Consider the following 18,037-nt stretch of genomic DNA (forward strand, 5'->3'; position numbering starts at 1 on the left):
TGGAGTACAGGATCAGGTTTAAGGTGCTGGTTTTAACCTTTAAAGCCCTATACGGCCTAGGACCCTCGTACCTACGGGACCGCCTCTCCTGGTATGCCCCACAAAGAAACCTACGGTCTGCAAATAAAAACATCCTGAAGGTCCCAGGCCTCAGAGAGGTTAGGCTGGCCTCAACTAGAGCCAGGGCCTTCTCGGCTGCGGCTCCAATCTGGTGGAACGCTCTGTCACAAGAGACTAGGGCCCTGCGGGACCTGACATCTTTCCGCAGGGCCTGCAAGACAGAGTTGTTCCACCAGGCCTTTGGTCAGGGCGCAGCCTGACTCCCTCCTCTGGCAACCTGCACAGAGTTTTGCTTAATGGTTGCCATCAACTTGATTTTAATTAATTTTTATAATGAAATATTTTTAGAATGTTGGTTTATTTGATTGTTTGATTATTTGATTGTTGTTAGCCGCCCTGAGCCCGGCTTCGGCTGGGGAGGGCGGGATATAAATAAAATTTTTATTATTATTATTATTATTATTAGTCACACTTCTTAAAGTCTCTCAGCCCCACTCACCTCACAGAGTTTTTGTTGTGGGGGAGGAAGGGAAAGGAGAATGTTAGCTGCTTTGAGACTCCTTTGGGTAGTGATAAGGCGGGGTATCAAATCCAAACTCCTCTTCTTCTTCTTGAAGTTGCTTCAGGTTGAGCGCTTTCGGGATCCCGTTAGTACAGTCGTATATCCATTTGACTTCCGAAACGTTCGACTTCCAAAGCGCGGCTCCTGCAGCCAATTGGAAGCCCTGTCAGATGTTTGGCTTCCAAAAGAACATTCGAAAACCAGAGCAATCACTTCCGGTTTTCAATCGTTCAGGAGCCAGAACGTTTGACTCCCAAGGTGTTCGGGAGCTGAGGTATGACTGTACAGGGAACCGGACCTGTGCAGAGAGGGGCAGCTGGGTACACTTGCTCCGGGCCTCGGAGGGCTAAGCTGGGCAGGGGGACCTCTAAGGGCCTGCCTGACTTTACATTGTTTTGCCAAGAACGCCATGGGCCTCTCAGCAGACTGGGGACTCCCGCCCCAGGCCTAAGACAAGCTCTGCACAGGCCTGCAGGGAATGCTGGTGATTTAATGGGATGGAATGGAGTAATCGGGAAAGAGGCTAGCTGGATCCTTGAACAGGAACAGCCCACATTGCAATATTTTGTTTCCAGCTCAGCTCGTCTAATTCTCGTTTTCAAACCTGTGTGCTTATGATGTTGTACGTGGTCTAAAGGTAGATAAAAATGACCTTTTTAAAAAAAGAAAGAAAGAAAGAAAATATTTGTTTGATCAAAAAGATATAATTGATTAGCAAATAAAGATAAAACAATGCGGTTGTTTGAAATTAAACACACACAAAGCAATAAACAATTAAGGATACTAGAGGACAAACAAAACAATTCCTTTTCAACTAGATGGTGACTAATTATTTTGTTAGGATAGCAGTGTTCAAATGCCTCTGACAAAATATGCTACTACTCAGAAATCGTTTCAGTTTCAAGTGTGAATTATAAGACCTTGAGGACAACATCTTGATATTTATTTTTTAAAAACATTTTATTATTATTTTTTAAAAGGGCATGTTACTACACGTCCAGTATCAATTATAACGATCATACTTTTTCTCAGGGATTGTGAACGCAACAGTTGACATCTACTTAAACCACACATTCTTCTAAGGAGTTTCACATACACCCACACCCCCCCAATGCATGATGAAATCTCGCTTAGTAATTAATTCAGTATATTTATTAGTGGCATTATTTGTATCCAGGTGCCTCAAAGCAATTTGCACGCACACAATGAAATAACATTAAAATCAGATAAAAACAGCACCAAACTGTTTTAGATACTCATCTGAAAATATATTTTAAAGGGACAAGCCCTACCCACCCCACCGAGTTGGCGAGATGTGGCTATTCTCTCTTCCCTTCCATGCATGATGTATGTCATTATGACGTTAACATTTTGCAGAAATTAACCTCTGGACCAATTTCTCAACATAACTTGTATCTGGATCTTGTTTTCACCCCATCTGGACAGGCACTGCGCCAGCTGCCTTAAGATTTCGTAATTATGCACAACATGAAATGGCCCTGTCTTTGGTTTTTATCTTGAACCCACTGAAAATAAATTGGGTAATCTTGTATTGTAGTGTGTGAAGGGCGAAACCTCCTCTCCTGCAGCCCATCCCTGGGTCTCTGTGATGGGATGGTGAGCTGCTTGTGCGTAAAATCCTAGTCCCTCAGAGTTTGGCTAAGTCCACAAACCTCTGTCTGTGACGGAGCTCCTTAAGCATGGCTCCATCAGTCGCTCGTAGAATCGGACAGTGGGCGTTTACGGAACTTCTTCCAGCATAAAAGTTCCTTAACGGAAACGCGTCTTCTGGACTCTCGGCGTGACAGTTTCCGGCGAGGAGTAGGTGTCCCTATGGGAGGTCCTGAAACCTCCCCACTATTTTCGCTGGAAGTGTCTCTGAGCCCTCCCTCCGACTCACTTTCCCTTGGAACTCCACTTCTCCCCCTGCTGGTTCCCTCCTCAGCTGAATGGTCTCTCTCACCCTCTGTGAGCCCTTTCACCTCCTGCTCCTCAGATGGCAGTTCCCTGACAGTCTCTGTTCGAAGTTCATGGTTTTAAAAGCCTTGGACGTGCCCCTTCACCCGCTGGCAAGTTGCAAGGTCCCAGTTGTGTAAGCTGTCCATACGCACACACAGAGAGAGTTGTCTTTCTTTGTACCTTCTCCAGCTTTATGATATCCAGAGCCAAATTTTTAAACCCTTTTTAAAAATAAATTTTTATTGGCTTTTTGCACAGAATTTGACATTGTTCATTTCACTTTCAGTTTAATGATTTCTTACGTTTGGACTTCCTGCCCTTACATCCATAATGTCCCTGTTGCGTTCCTTTTATCTGCTGCCATAACTGCCATTTATTTTCTGTTGTATTATAGCTTACGTTTGTTCCTTTATTATAAGTAATTTCAAATTTGAACTAAACTTTAAATTCCGGTCTGTTTGCTATAATGCAGGGACAGGGAATCATTTTTGTCCCCAGAGCCACATTGCCTTCTGGGAGCGACATGGCAGTGTGGGAGGGGCAGCAAGTTTAAATGTTTACCTTTGTGTGGTGGGCTAGTTTCTACATGCATTCATGCAACCCCCCTCTGTCTCCATCTGGACAAGCAAGAGGCATTACTGGAGTTCAAGGACCCGTTCCAGACAGGCAGAAAATACTGAAGGAGGGTGCAAAGTGAGGCTGGCAAGGCAGGTGGCCTCAGGATTGTGGCCTGAGGCTCTCCACCTCTTCGGTAATGGGTTGAATGAGGGCCAATAAGCCAAGATTTGATATTCCACTCTACAGAATTCCCTGTGGGTTGGTGGTTCTTATGTCCAGGCATGAGGCAAACAACTTACTCGTTTAAATGAATTGTGTCACCCTGTTCTTGGAGTCAAATGGTACAGGTCAGGTTGTAAATAGTGATTTTAAAAATCTAAAGGTGCTGAAAAAGATGACAAAGGAGGTGACAAAAAAACCATCTCTGGGGAAGGGCCAGAGCATTTGTTCTGCTTGCAGAAGATCCCAGCTCCAATCCCTAGCATCTTAGCTCAGCTGGTTACAGCATGGTGCTGATGACACCGGGGTAGTAATAATAATAATAATAATAATAATAATAATAATAATAATAATAATAATAATAATTATTATTTATACCCCGCCCATCTGGCTGGGTTTCCCGAGCCACTCTGGGCGGCTTCCAACAAAACACTAAAATACAATAACCTATTAAACATTAAAAGCTTCCCTAAACAGGGCTGCCTTCAGATGTCTTCTAAAAGTCTGGTAGTTGTTGTTCTCTTTGACATCTGATGGGAGGGCGTTCCACAGGACGGGTGCCACCACCGAGAAGGCCCTCTGCCTGGTTCCCTGTAACTTGGCTTCTCGCAGTGAGGGAACCGCCAGAAGGCCCTCGGAGCTGGACCTCAGTGTCCGGGCAGAACGATGGAGGTGGAGATGCAGGTTGCGGGTTTGATCCCCGTCTGGGACAGCTGCATATTCCTGCATTGCAGGGGGTTGGACTAGATGATCCTCAGGATCCCTTCCAACTCTGATTCTATGATCTCCAGACAAGGCTGAGAACGACTCCCTTTCTGAAAGCAGCCCTGGGGAGCCGCTGCCAGTCAGTGTAGATGGTGCTGAGCAAGATGGACCAACTCTGTATCGGGCAGGTTTCCTATGAGGGCATTCCACGAATGGCGTATTCTGCCATGATTTCCTTGCCATCTTAGACGCTCCCTCTTTTCAACACACGATTTCCAGCCTACAGGCCTGTCTTGATCTTCTTCCTCTTGCTTCTGCAACAGTTGCTGAGATGCAGACCCAAAAGAGCAATCTGGAGAAACCTGATTCTGGGACAAGGTCCAGGCTGGACAATGGGATGAGCGAAGGTAGGTGGCACATCCTGGTCTTCACCTGAGCTTCCTTCACCCCCCTCCTGGATCCATGTTTTGCATGCAGTATATACCAATAAGCAAGGAGACTCTGCAGAGCTAAAGGGACACACACATATCTATATATGCATGCACCCACCCCAGGGTGGAGAACTTCAGGCCTAGGTGCCCAAATGTGGCCCTCCAGTCTTCTCTATCCCACCCTTAGGACTCTCCCCAGGACACACCCATTTTCAGCCTTCCTTCACACCCATCTTAAGTGATTTGGCCATGGGCAGCAGTCATAATACCTGTTGCTTTCTTGGGTGGGGAAGTGTGTAAATAATAATAATAATTTTTATCTATACCCCGCCCTCCCCAGCCAAGGCCGGGCTCAGGGCGGCTAACAAGCAATAATAAAAACAAGTTGAATGAATACAACTTAAAAGCAAGATTAAAATACAACAATTAAAATATTGAAACATTAAAATATTAAAATGCAGCCTCATCAAAGGAGGAGAAAGGAAAAGAAAAAAGAAAGAGGGGGAGGGAATCAAGTTGACTCCAAGCCACAAGCCAGGTGGAGCAACTCTGTCTTACAGGCCCTGCGGAAAGAAGTCAGATCCTGCAGGGCCCTGGTCTCACGAGGCAGAGCGTTCCACCAGGCCGGGGCCAGAGCTGAAAAGGCCCTGGCTCTGGTTGAAGCTAATCTAACCTCCTTAGGCCCGGGACCACTAGGGTGTTGCTATTTATGGACCTTGAGGCTCTCCGTGGGGCATACCGGGAGAGGCGGTCCCATAGGTACGAGGGTCCTAGGCCATAAATGAACCTCTAACTGTTGTTAAGCTGGCATGTAGCCTGCTATACAAAGGTAAGCATAGCATAGGACTCCCCTTCCTTGGGGGTTTTTAAACAGAGGTTGGATGGCTTAAGGCAGGGGTCAGCAGACTTTTTCAGCAGGGAGCCGGTCCACCGTCCCTCAGACCTTGTGGGGAGCCGGACCATATTTTGAAATAAAATAATGAACGAATTCCTATGCCCCACAAATAACCCAGAAATGCATTTTAAATTATTATTAAATTGAAAGTGAAATGAACAATATCAAATTTTGTGCAAAAAGCTAATAAAAATTATTTTTAAAAGGGGTTTTAAAATTTGGCTCTGGGTATCATAAAGCTGGAGAAGGTACAAAGAAAGACAACTCTCTCTCTCTCTCTCTCTCTCTCTCTCTCTCTCTCTCTCTCTCTCTCTCTGTGTGTGTGTGTGTGTGTGTGTGTGTGGACAGCTTACCCACCTGGGACCTTACAACCTGCCAGCAGGTGAAGGGGCACATCCAAGGCAGGCTCCACAAATAAGCCAGAGATGCATTTTAAATAAAAGCACTCATTCTACTCATGTAAAAACCCGCTGATCCGCGGGTCCAATTGCCTTCTAAATCCAGCCCGCGGATGGTCCAGGAATCAGCATGTTTTTACATGAGTAGAATATGTCCTTTTATTTAAAATGCATCTCTGGCTTATTTGTGGGGCATAGGAATTTGTTCTTTTTTTTTTCCCCTTCCAAAATATAGTCTGGCCCACCACATGGTCTGAGGGACGTTGGACCGGTTCATGGCTGAAAAAGGTTGCTGACCCCTGGCTTAAGCTGTCATGAATGCTTTAGCAGAGATTCCTGCAATTCAGGGGGTTGGACTGGATGACCCTCAGGATCCCTTCCAACTCTACAATTCTATGATCCTATTATCCTTTGCCCCGCCCTCTTTGTTCTCTGGCCCCACCCACCTCATGCTTACCATGGGAAGTCAGCTGTGTTCTGATGACAGAAATTTCCCTCACACACTGATGCTGTTGCTTTCTAATATCAGGGAGCCCCCTTCAGTAGCGTTTCACGTCCTTTCTAGGAAGGCTAGAGAGAGACTTAATTTTAAAAAAATGAAAGCTCAGAGTCTGCAGTAGGGCTGGGCGATAGCTGGTTTTCAACATCGTGATATATCACCAGCTAAACATTGTGATATACTGATACATCACAATGTCTGAAATTAGGATGGAGCTATGTAGAAGCACTGGCAACTTCAGTTTTTCTTCCATCGTGATTTTTGCCTGCACCTGCTCTTGTGGTTTGCTGCCCCCTGCAGGAGAGAGCTGAGCCTGCAGAGTTAACACAGGCAGAGAATTGTGATTTTTGCATAGCAAATTCATAATTCACAATACAGTGGTACCTCGGGTTAAGAACTTAATTCGTTCCAGAGGTCCGTTCTTAACCTGAAACTGTTCTTAACCTGAAGCACCACTTTAGTTAATGGGGCCTCTTGCTGCTGCCGCGCCGCCGGAGCACAATTTCTGTTCTCATCCTGCAGCAAAGTTCTTAACCCGAGGTAATATTTCTGGGTTAGCGGAGTCTGTAACCTGAAGCATCTGTAACCTGAAGCGTATGTAACCCGAGGTACCACTGTATATTGCCAGGTCTTTCAAACCAGTTTTGTACAGTCATACCTCGGGTTACAGACACTTCAGGTTGCGCGTTTTCGGGTTACCGGAACGGGTTACTTCCAGGTTTTGGTGCTCGCACGGCACTGCGGGTTGCGAACGTTGTGGGTGGCGAACGTGCCTCCCGCACGGATCACGTTCGCGACCCAAGCGTCCACTGTATAGCAATATATCACCCAGCCCTAGTCTGCAGTATCTGCTTAAAGTCACAACCTTTTGAAATGCCTGGATAACAGGGGCTTCTCTCCGACATGTGAATACTGATTTATCTCCCGTTTGCTTATTCATTCGCAGAGACGGAATTTGAGTCTGTGGACAATTCCACGCTGCTTGCTGAGGCCAACTTCCCAGCCGCTTCCTGGGAGGGGGACCCTTCAAGCCTGCTGCCCCCAGGGGCCAGGACCCTCACGCCAGGCTCAGAGATCCGGCAAAGAAGTACTTGCTCCAGTTCCTGAAAAGGGGGCGGGCGGGTTTGTTTGCGGCCTCACGAGCCCCTCCTCAGCCTTTTGCACTGCTCCCAATAGCTTGCCCCCACCACAGGCCTTGCTCTCCAAAGGGAGCCTCTGTTCCCAGCTTGTGTTTACATTCCAGCTCCTTTTTCTCTCCCCCCACCCCCTACTCCTCACCCGGAGACACTGTAACTTAAAATAAAGATTTACCTGCTAACGAATTATTTGCCAGTGTACTGCAAAAACTCTGGGCTGGAGGAAAGCCATGCCGTGAATTCTTGTGCACTGGGAGGTGGGTTTGGGGCTTTTTAAGCCATGCACATCCTGGACTAGATTAGAAGCCTAGGACGAGCCTTAGGATGTGTGATTTCTAGGTCTTTGATTTGTAGGCACAGGTAGCTGACATTTCAGCATTGCAGGGGTTTGGATTAGATTACCCTAGGGTCCCTCCCAACTCTATAATTCTACAATTTAGGGATGTGGGTGGCTCGCCGACCGGAAGGTCAGCGGTTCGAATCCCCGCGACAGAGTGAGCTCCCGTTGCTCGGTCCCAGCTCCTGCCAACCTAGCAGTTCAAAAGCACGCCAGTGCAAGTAGATAACTAGATACCGCTGCGGCGGGAAGGTAAACGGCGTTTCCATGTGCTCTGGCACTTGTCACAGTCGTCCGTGTGCCAGCAGCGGCTTAGCCATGCTGGCTACATGATCTGGAAAGCTGTCTGTGGACAAACACCAGCTCCTTTGGCCTGAAAGCGAGATGAGCGCCGCAACCCCATAGTCGCCTTTGACTGGACTTAACCGTCCAGGGGTCCTTTACCTTTTTTTAATTCTACGATTTATTAATTTTGTCCCAGCGCTTTTCCTGGGAAAACTTGCTGTTTACCACTGATTCGGACGTCAGTCAGGTTTTCCGCAGATCAATGTTTGTTCTGATTCAGTAGGAAAACCACAGGGTTGAACAAATACCTGCTCAGATCATGCACCCAGTGCTTCGATTCTGCAGCACAAACAGAAGAGTCGACGAGCCCTTAGGCCCTTTCTCCACTATGTATTTAGAGTAGTATCATCCCACTTTAAATAGTTCTGGAGTTGCGGTCAACATCAGAGTATACTACCTTGGCTTCCACTGGGATAGGGGTTCAGGGGCGCCGAGCACTGGGGGCGAAAGAAGCTTCGGCCCCCTCAATATTGGTGTGCAGGGGGCTGAGACACCCCCCCCCCAAATTGAGGGGACTGCCATCCCCTGCCAGTGCCTGGAAGCCGGACAGGGGCTGGGACAAGCAGAGAGGGAAGAGCGTCCTCTGCGTGTGCCACCTCCCATGGGGCAAAGCTTTTTTGTCCCACACATACCCTTGAGGAACACCAGAAAGCTTTTCCAGAAGGCGCTCTCTACCAGGGATGCACAGGGTGAAGCATCTTTGCCTGTGCATCCCTTTCCAAAAGGGCTGGCGGGGGGTGAGTGGGTGTCTATCGCACGTGTGGCATCTGGGGTGTCTATCGCACGTGTGGCATCGTGCATGCACATCGAGGGCCCCCCAATGTCGGACGCAACTCGGCACACCTGTAGGGGTTGCACATTCAGTTTCCAGAATAAATCACGCAGGCTGAGAGGCAAGGCACTTCTGTCTGCACGGGTTTATAGAGGAATGTCCCCTTTTTCCTGATGCAGAATTTGAGTTGCCTGGTTGATGGTCTTCACCACCACCACGCTGCATGAAATGCACCCAGGAAGTTGCCTTGGCCCAACACTCATGTTCCTTTGGCTGTTTGAGCTGCCACTTTCTTAATTAATAGCGTTTTCCGATAATCGTTGCAGCCAGAGGAGGGTCCCACCCAATCTGACGTCTTTCAGTTTGCAAAGATCCAATGTTCATCTGGCCCGTCTTGGCTGTGAAGGAGGGCTTGTCTGCATTCCAGACACAGCTAGTAACTCTCGCCTCAAATTCCAGCCCAGTGGTAGTGGGGATGACCCTTATTGCTCCACACGCCAGCTGGAAGGGTGTGTTCACCTCGTAGTGCAGGGCACGCGCACTGCTTGCTTGCAGTGAGGACTAACCTAGGTCACATGTTGTTTGCCAAACTCCCATGGTGCTTTGCTGGCACTCCTAACTAAGCTCAGTGGTGTCGCGCAGGGCTGTGCGAAATGCTTTGCTGAAACTTGAGTTTGTTGTGGTGGTACCTGTCTGTCCCTCCTGGATTGCTTTGGAAACGTGGGCAGGATAGGGGATGAAATACTTTTTTGGGGGTGGGCCCCATAGTCTGAAGCAGGAGTGGGGAAACCCACAGCCCTCCAGTTAATGCTGAAAAAGAAATCCAGTTTTCCTCAGTAACTGTGACCAGTCCAATCCTCTTTCAAATCTGCTGGAAATTAGGTGAGCATTTGCTCCTCACTCAAGGCAGAACTGCCAACCTAGCAGTTCAAAAGCACGTCAAAGTGCAAGTAGATAAATAGGTACCACTCTGGCGGGAAGGTAAATGGCGTTTCCGTGTGCTGCTCTGGTTCGCCAGAAGCGGCTTAGTCATGCTGGCCACATGACCCGGAAGCTGTACGCCGGCTCCCTTGGCCTATAGAGTGAGATGAGCACCGCAACCCCAGAGTCGGTCACAACTGGACCTAATGGTCAGGGGTCCCTTTACCTTTACCAAGGCAGATGATTACATACAAAGTAGGGCTGGGCGGCGTCAGGTTTTCAACATTGCAATGTATCACCAGCCAAACATCGCGATCTGGCGATACATTGGGATGTTGAAAAGTAGGCAGCTTGTTCCTTCCATCAGGCAATTCTTCTCTGAAGGGAGGGCAGCCGCTCGCCCCTCAACGGAGAAGTTTAAAGGAGTCCCCCATTCTGCCTCTGGCCCACATGCCTGTATCAATTTTGTATTGGTGAAATCCTTGATATTTGTGCATGTTCACATACCGTATTTTTCGCTCTATAGGACGCACCGGACGATAAGATGCACCTAGTTTCCTCCCCTAGAGGGGAGGAAACAAGAAGAAAAAAATTCTGAACCCTAGAAGCCAGAACAGCAAGAGGGATCTGGCTTCTGGGATAGCCTCTTGCTGTTCTGGCTTCGGGGACAGCCTGTGAAGTCTCCCCAGGGCAGCGGGATGAAGGCACCCCGCTGCCTTGCGGAAGCTTTGTGCAGCCATCCCCAAGCTAGAACAGCCAGATGGAGCACTGCGCAGCGCTCCGTCTCCCTGTTCTGGCTTTGGGCTTAGCCGCGCAGCCTGCATTCACTTCATAAGACGCACACACATTTCCCCTTACTTTTTAGAAGGGAAAAAGTGCGTCCTATAGAGTGAAAAACACGGTACTTTTAGATTAAGTGGAGCAGGAATTCACGGCAGGACAACAAAAATGGATTTTGAGAGCCCATGTGCTCACTAAGAGAGACTTAAACTTCCAGCCTGGAAGGAAAAAATACCCACCATCTAATATTCGGCGGGCTGCGTATTAATGTTACATGTTGAACGCACTGTTTATAAATGCCGACTTCGCCTGGATAGCTGATTCCACATTTGGATGGCATATGTTGAGCTGTATGCGCAAATGTTGAGTGGTATACAAATTTAATAAATAATAATAAAAATAACAAAGATGGGTGCACTGGTGATGCATATTGTATCCTGCAGCTTCTGGCAAGTTGCAGGAGGTGAAGAGTTGCCCTTATGCTTGGATCCTCCTTGCAGGCTTTCCATAGGCATCTGGCTGGACAGGATCCTGGATGATCCAGTATACAGGTTTCTCCCACTTACATTCTGTTTTGGTCCCCCCCCCCCAAAAAAAAATTATTCATTTTATAACACAACTAAACAACACAAACAGGAAAAAAAACCAATACAAACAAATTCTTGTCTTATCCTTATTTTTTCTAAACATTGTTAGGTGGGCTTCCCCAAGTCCCCTCTATCTGATTTTCATTTTACCTCATCTTTAGCAGTTTACATATATCATAATTTTTAACCATTCTTTTTATCACGCTTACTTTTACCATAAAAATCTTCACATTTTATCACTTACAAATGATACTATTTTAAAATACACTATCTTCTACTTCTAACCCTACAGCCTTTATCCCCTTCCAAAGGTATTCTAAGATTTAAATTTAAACATATTTTTTCAGATATTCTTTAAACTTCTTCCAATCTTTTTCCACAGTCTCTTCTCTCTGGTCTCGGAGTCTCCCAGTCAGTTCAGCAAGTTCCATATAGTCCATCATTTTCATCCGCCATTCTTTGATCGTTGGTAAATATTGTTTCTTCCAATTCTTCGCTAGTAATATTTTCGCAGCTGTTGTGGCATACAGAAAAAAAGTAACATCTTTTTGGGGGATTTCACCCCTCCCACTTACATTCTGGGGACCTGCCATGTGTAAGTGAAAAATTGTGTGCATCGGGAGCATCCTTTAAACACCCTCTCTGCTGCTCTTCTGCCAATCCAGACCAAAAAGACTGTATCCATAAATATTCACAACTAGAATTGAAGCTCGAGGCTGGCTGCATGACAGCTGCTGCGTTACCCCGCAAATCAGCTGCTAGGCGGGGAGGCTGAGCAGCCTAAACAAAGCCCAAGTCTCTTTGGAGCTTCTGCCCGCAGTGACATCCTCTTTGAGCTCCGGGGAGGGTCTCCTCACGAGCCACAAAAACTCTCCTGCTCTCTCCCACTATTTCCAGGTTTGAATAGAATTATTTATTTCCCAGTACTGCAGGTATACGTACTCACCAATCACGATTAAGTGGGGGCATGTCTGTATTGTTGATAGGTTTTTCCTTCTTCGTTTTCTTTCCTTCAAATAAATTTGCATTAAAAATAAATTAAGAAATTATTTGCCGCCGCCACCTTAGGTACAAATTTTCTAATATATATATATATATATATATATATATATATATATAAACATATAAATTATAAAATGTACCACAAAACGTATCACTTATACAATCTTTTTAGACTTCCATCAGCACCTCTGATGATCCACCGTTTTAACCACTTCTTATGCATTTCTGGTCCCATCATCTCCTGACAAATAGAAGGGGAAGAAATGGAGGCAGTGAGAGATTTTACTTTCTTGGGCTCCATGATCACTGCAGATGGTGACAGCAGTCACGAAATTAAAAGACGCCTGCTTCTTGGGAGAAAGGCAATGGCAAACCTAGATAGCATCTTAAAAAGCAGAGACATCACCTTACCAACAAAGGTTCGTATAGTTAAAGCCATGGTCTTCCCAGTAGTGATGTATGGAAGTGAAAGCCGGACCATCAAGAAGGCTGATCGCTGAAGAATTGATGCTTTTGAATTATGGTGCTGGAGGAGACTTTTGAGAGTCCCATAGACTGCAAGAAGATCAAACGTATCCATTCTTAAGGAAATCAGCCCTGAGTGCTCACTGGAAGGACAGATCGTGAAGCTGAGGCTCCAATACTTTGGCCACCTCATGAGAAGAGAAGACTCCCTGGAGAAGACCCTGATGTTGGGAAAGATGGAGGGCACAAGAAGAAGGGGACGACAGAGGTGAGATGGTGGGACAGTGTTCTCGAAGCTACAAACATGAGTCTGACCAAACTGCGGGAGGCAGTGGAAGACAGGAGTGCCTGGCGTGCTCTGGTCCATGGGGTCACAAAGAGTCGGACACAACTAAACGACTAAACAAATATGCATTTCTTAACTTTATATTGCCTTTACATCTCTTAACAAGTCATCCTTCCCCTTCTCCATTTTTGCAATACTTCCAATAATACTCCTCACAAAACTTCTTGCAAACCTACAAACGTTGTCTGATCTTCACAAATACTTTTCAAATAGTCTGTAAATTTACTCCAGTCTTCTGTGAATTTCTGGTTTCGAATCCTTCCTGTTAGTTTATCTAGTTCTGCATAGTCCATTAACTTCATTCTCCATTCTTCAATTGTCGGTAATTCTTCTTGCTTCCATTTTTGGGCCAGTAATATTCTTTTTTTTTTTTTTTTGCCAGTAATATTCTTGCTGCTGTTATTGCGGGTGCAAATTTTCCAAATGGAAACCCCCAACGTGCATTGGCCATGTGTCATGAGGTTCACCTTGGTCTCATCCTCGATTGCCAGACAGTCTTCTCTCTCCCGTTCCGCTCCTCCACCTTTTCTCCCACAATTTGCCAACCAAAACCTTGGCTTAACGGGCTGTATGTGGAGCAAATACTCTGAGCAAGCTGTGTACCAGAAATACACACGCCACTCATTCTTAAATTATGCAAGATGAGCGGAATTTAGCACCACTCACCCTGAGGAATTTTTGTAAGGCTGGAATTTTGCTATTCCATGGTATAGAAACTGGCACGTAGTGTATGAGCAATTCTGAATTCCATTGAGCTCTTCCAAGTTTAATCATGTGGGTTGTTTTCAGAATTAATTCATACTCTCTCCCCCCTCCTTTTTTTTTTTGCTGGAAAGAGCTTTTGGCCAGGAATGCAGTCCCCTTGCTTAGTCAGAGACTCATGATAATGACTCAGCACAAATTTAGACAAAAGCGGATTTTGAAAAGCAACGTCTCAGTCGTACCCTGTGCCCCAGTTCTTCCAACTGAAATTTAATTAGCATTCCCCTAATGTGCAGTCGGTCCCACTTGCTTGTCCTTACAATGTCTGGGCAACATTTGTTAATTAAGCTTGTGTTTCTCCTCCTCCTGTTTTTAAAAATATATTTTTCCCTATCCCCAACCCTGTTTTTATTTTTCAAAAAATTTTTTTTGCAAAGGAGATCTTTTGAGAGGAGCTGTATCAGCTGGGAATAAAATAATTTGAAATGTTGGGATGTTAAAAGTTTCTTTATTTTATAAGAGCTGTAATGTGAGGAGATATGATAAAGGTAAAGGGACTCCTGACCGTTAGGTCCAGTCATGACCGACTCTGGAGTTGCGGCGCTCATTGCTTTATTGGCCAAGGGAGCCGGCGTACAGCTTCCGGGTCATGTGGCCAGCATGACTAAGCCGCTTCTGGTGAACCGGAGCAGCGCACGGAAACGCCGTTTACCTTCCTGCCGGAACTGTACCTATTTATCTACTTGCACTTGTCGTGCAATAGAAGCTCACCCCGTGGCGGGGGATTCGAACCACCGACCTTCTGATCAGCAAACCCTAGGCTCTGTGGTTTAACCCACAGTGTCACCCGGGTCCCATGAGGAGATATGATAGCCATCCTCAAATATCTAAAGGGCTGTCACTTGGAAGAGGGAGCAAGCTTGTTTTCTCCTGCTCTGGAAGGTAGGACTCGAACCAATGGCTTCAAGTTACAAGGAAGGAAATTCCAATTAAATATCACATAGAACTTACTGGTGGTAAGAGCTGTTTGACAGTGGACAGACTCCCTTGAAAGGTGGTGGACTCTCCTTCACTGGAGGTTTTCAAGCAGAGGTTGGATGGTCACCTGTTATGGATGCTTCAGTTGAAATTCCTGAATTGCAGGGGGTTGGACTAGATGACCCTTGGAGTCCCTCCCACCTCTAATTTTTTTTTATATATATATATAATTTTTTATTAGTTTTTTAACATATCATTTTCAACAGTAATTAAACATACTTTTACATCTTATTCAATTTTTTTGACTTACATCAGTCCTGTCTGAAAATTTTCCAATCTAATCTCTTAGTATGCCTTTCTTATCTTCCCTATTACATTTCAAACTAATAACCAATATCTCTTATCTTTTTTCTACTTTGTAACACTTCGTATATTTCTCCTTACAAAACTTCTTGTAGTCCTACTAGCGTAATTTGTTGATTACAGTTGCTCTTCAAATAATTCATCTCCTTCTTCCAATCTTCTGTAAATCTCTGGTCCCGCAGGTTTCAAATCCTTCCTGTCATTTCGTCCACTTCTGCATAGTCCATTAATTCCGTCTGCCATTCTTTTATCGTCGGAATTTCTTCTTGCTTCCATTTCTGGGGTAACAGTACTTTTGTCGCTGTTGTTGCATATAAGAACAGTTTGACATCTTGTCTCTACAATTCTATGATTCTATGGAAGCTTACAGGATCTGAAAGCAGCCGAAGAAACATGTTCCCAGTTAGTTAAGGCAAATGATCAATGTATTAATGGACTGGCAACCCCTGCAATTCACTGTTCCTTAAATTTGCAAAAGCTTTCAACGTGTGTTTTGAATATGGTTGTCTGCTTTTGCAAAGTCTGACACGGGCTGCATGCCTCTGAACATGTACAGAGTACCCTTTACCCCATCAGCAGAGCAACCCATTTGAACCCAAAGGGCAAATTGCTTTTCAGATCACATCAGAATCTTGACAAAAAGTTGCTTTTTTAAAAAATAATAATAATGTCAGTGTAAAATATGGTAGTGCTCTAAACGCCCCATTCGTCCCGGAAAATGTCTTCTGTTTCTACAAATGCTGAAAGCATTGAATGTAAACCTTTGGAGGTTTCTGGCCTAGTTTTCGTGTTGTCTTGTTTGGGCAACTGAGGAAGAAAAGGAGGGAATCGTAGTAAAATCCTTGCCACGTGGCAATTGCAGTAGGCTCCACAGTTCCAAAGTTAAGCTCGTTTAAGAAGTTCTAAGGGTGACCTCCTTGCACAGCCTATTTGCTGAATTTCCTTGCAGAGGAGCTGAGGGAGTAGCAAAGAGCTCTGCTTTGCTGTTGCCAGGAGTTGGCCAGGGTCATGTCCTGAGCAGCTTTACGTGCAGCTGGTGATGATCTGAGAGGAAGTGGAATATTAGTTGAAAAGCGAGGTTGCCTTTAGGAGAATTATTGCCACACTAGGGAATTGGAGAGGGACGTGGGTGGTGCTGTGGGTTAAATCAGAGCCTAGGACTTGCCGATCAGAAGGTCGGCAGTTCGAATCCCCGCGACGGGGTGAGCTCCCGTTGCTCTGTCCCTGCTCCTGCCAACCTAGCAGTCGAAAGCCTGTCAAAGTGCAAGTAGATAAATAGGTACCGCTCCGGCGGGAAGGTAAACGGTGTTTCCGTGCGCTGCTCTGGTTTGCCAGAAGCGGCTTAGTCATGCTGGCCACATGACCTGGAAGCTGTACGCCGGCTCCCTCAGCCAATAAAGCGAGATGAGCGCCGCAACCCCAGAGTCGGCCACGACTGGACCTAATGGTCAGGGGTCCCTTTACCTATACTAGGGAATTGGAGAAGAGCGCCGTCACCTCTTGCTGGTTTTGTGGGGAGGGAACTCCTGGGGTCCCCGAAGAGCCCACTGCTGACACACATCCTGGACCCTCCTTTTTCTTCTACGTTGGTTGCTGGATCTGTCTCCCATCTGCAGTGTGAAGGGCTGTTGCTACCAGGGAAGCCCACCAAGAAAGGGCTTTGAGCTGGTCCAAAAGAGCCTGAAGTATTCCTTAAAACTTTAATCTGAGATCACTGGTTAAGAATGTTTTTAACTGTTTCTGAGAAGGCTTTAAAATATATATATATTCCTCATATGGATGCATGAGCCAACCTGGGCTCATTCTGGAGGAAGCGTGGGATATATGGAATAAGTAAATTAACATCACTCTCTTACCTCAAAACTCTGCACAGTGGGGCTCTGAAAGGTAGCATGAGGTATACAAGGGACACCTCATTATGGGAAGTGATGGAGGGAATCTAAGAAGACATATTTTGTATTGTTAAGAAAGTTGTGTACCTCCTTTATTTTAATCCCTGTCCGCCAGGATTTCAAAATGCAGTTAAGTCTCTGTGGCCTCAGTTCTCCCACCTCTAAAATGGGAATTATACTCTGTGGTAAAATAAAGAAGGTGAAGTCTTTTGTGTACGTCGGCGTCAGTCATAGATCTTTGCCTGCTCATGATGGAAGACAACTGCGGGTTATTGAAACTTCAGTCAACAGAGGGGGGGAATTTTCTGTCTCTTGTCGATTAGGAAAACAAAAGTAAAACAATAAGTTGTTTTAAAACACGGGTGGGTACATCAAGCAGCATCTCTTCAGCACAACTGTTTCATACAATATTACTTAAGATTCAATAAATGCATTGTCTTTTATTTTCCTTTTCAATTTTTCTGCTCTTGGAATGACCTCATTAATAAACGAGAGAATGCAGGATTTTGGCTCTTAGATATTTTCCTGTTGGCCGGTGTGGACCGGAGACACTTCGCGCTGGGCGTCCCATCACTGCTTTCTAATGTTCTCTTACTCATTCACTCACTTATTGACTCTCTGTCTGTCTCTCTCTCTCACACCCACCCACCCACCCACACCGCTTCCATGTATTTAATAGTATAATAATAATAATTTATTATTTGTACCCCGCCCATTTGGCTGGGTTTCCCCAGCCACTCTGGGCGGCTTCCAACAAAGATGAAAAATACATCAAAATAGCTTTGCACAGGCCATAAACTCAACAGAATAAGCTTCTCTTGACATGAAGGAGCTATGTGGCTTCACCTGCTGAACATCTGCCTGTCTTGTGGCTCATAAAATCGTAGGAGGCCTGTTTTATGGGGGAGGTGGCGAGCTTATTTCCTATTGGTCTCCATGTGTGGTCTCTCCTTGAGCCTCGCTGTCCTTCGCCTCAGTCCTTCGGCTTGCAAAATGGGAAGAAAGCCCAGCGGTAAAGAAAAAGACAATGAGATCCTTTTGGAACGGAAGACGAAGAAAGAAAGCAAATATGATAATATAAGCGAGGGGTGGGAAACCTGTGACCTTCCACTTTCATCGTTCCTT

At 45.8% G+C, this 18,037-nt stretch overlaps 1 protein-coding gene across 2 annotated transcripts in view; it reads left to right on the top strand.

Moving 5' to 3' along the window:
- Positions 1-7,608, top strand: part of BSCL2 (BSCL2 lipid droplet biogenesis associated, seipin) — a 28,976-nt gene extending 21,368 nt beyond the window's left edge. For both annotated transcript variants that reach the window (XM_053369943.1, XM_053369942.1), the window contains 2 exons: positions 4,387-4,470; positions 7,233-7,608. In XM_053369943.1, coding sequence (XP_053225918.1) covers positions 4,387-4,470; positions 7,233-7,393 — 245 coding nt within the window. In that variant the 3' untranslated portion in view covers positions 7,394-7,608. The remainder of the gene's footprint in view (positions 1-4,386; positions 4,471-7,232) is intronic.
- Positions 7,609-18,037: the final 10,429 nt, after the last annotated feature.

Source organism: Podarcis raffonei, chromosome 16, assembly GCF_027172205.1.
Source record: "Podarcis raffonei isolate rPodRaf1 chromosome 16, rPodRaf1.pri, whole genome shotgun sequence".
Taxonomy (NCBI): Eukaryota; Metazoa; Chordata; class Lepidosauria; order Squamata; family Lacertidae; genus Podarcis; species Podarcis raffonei.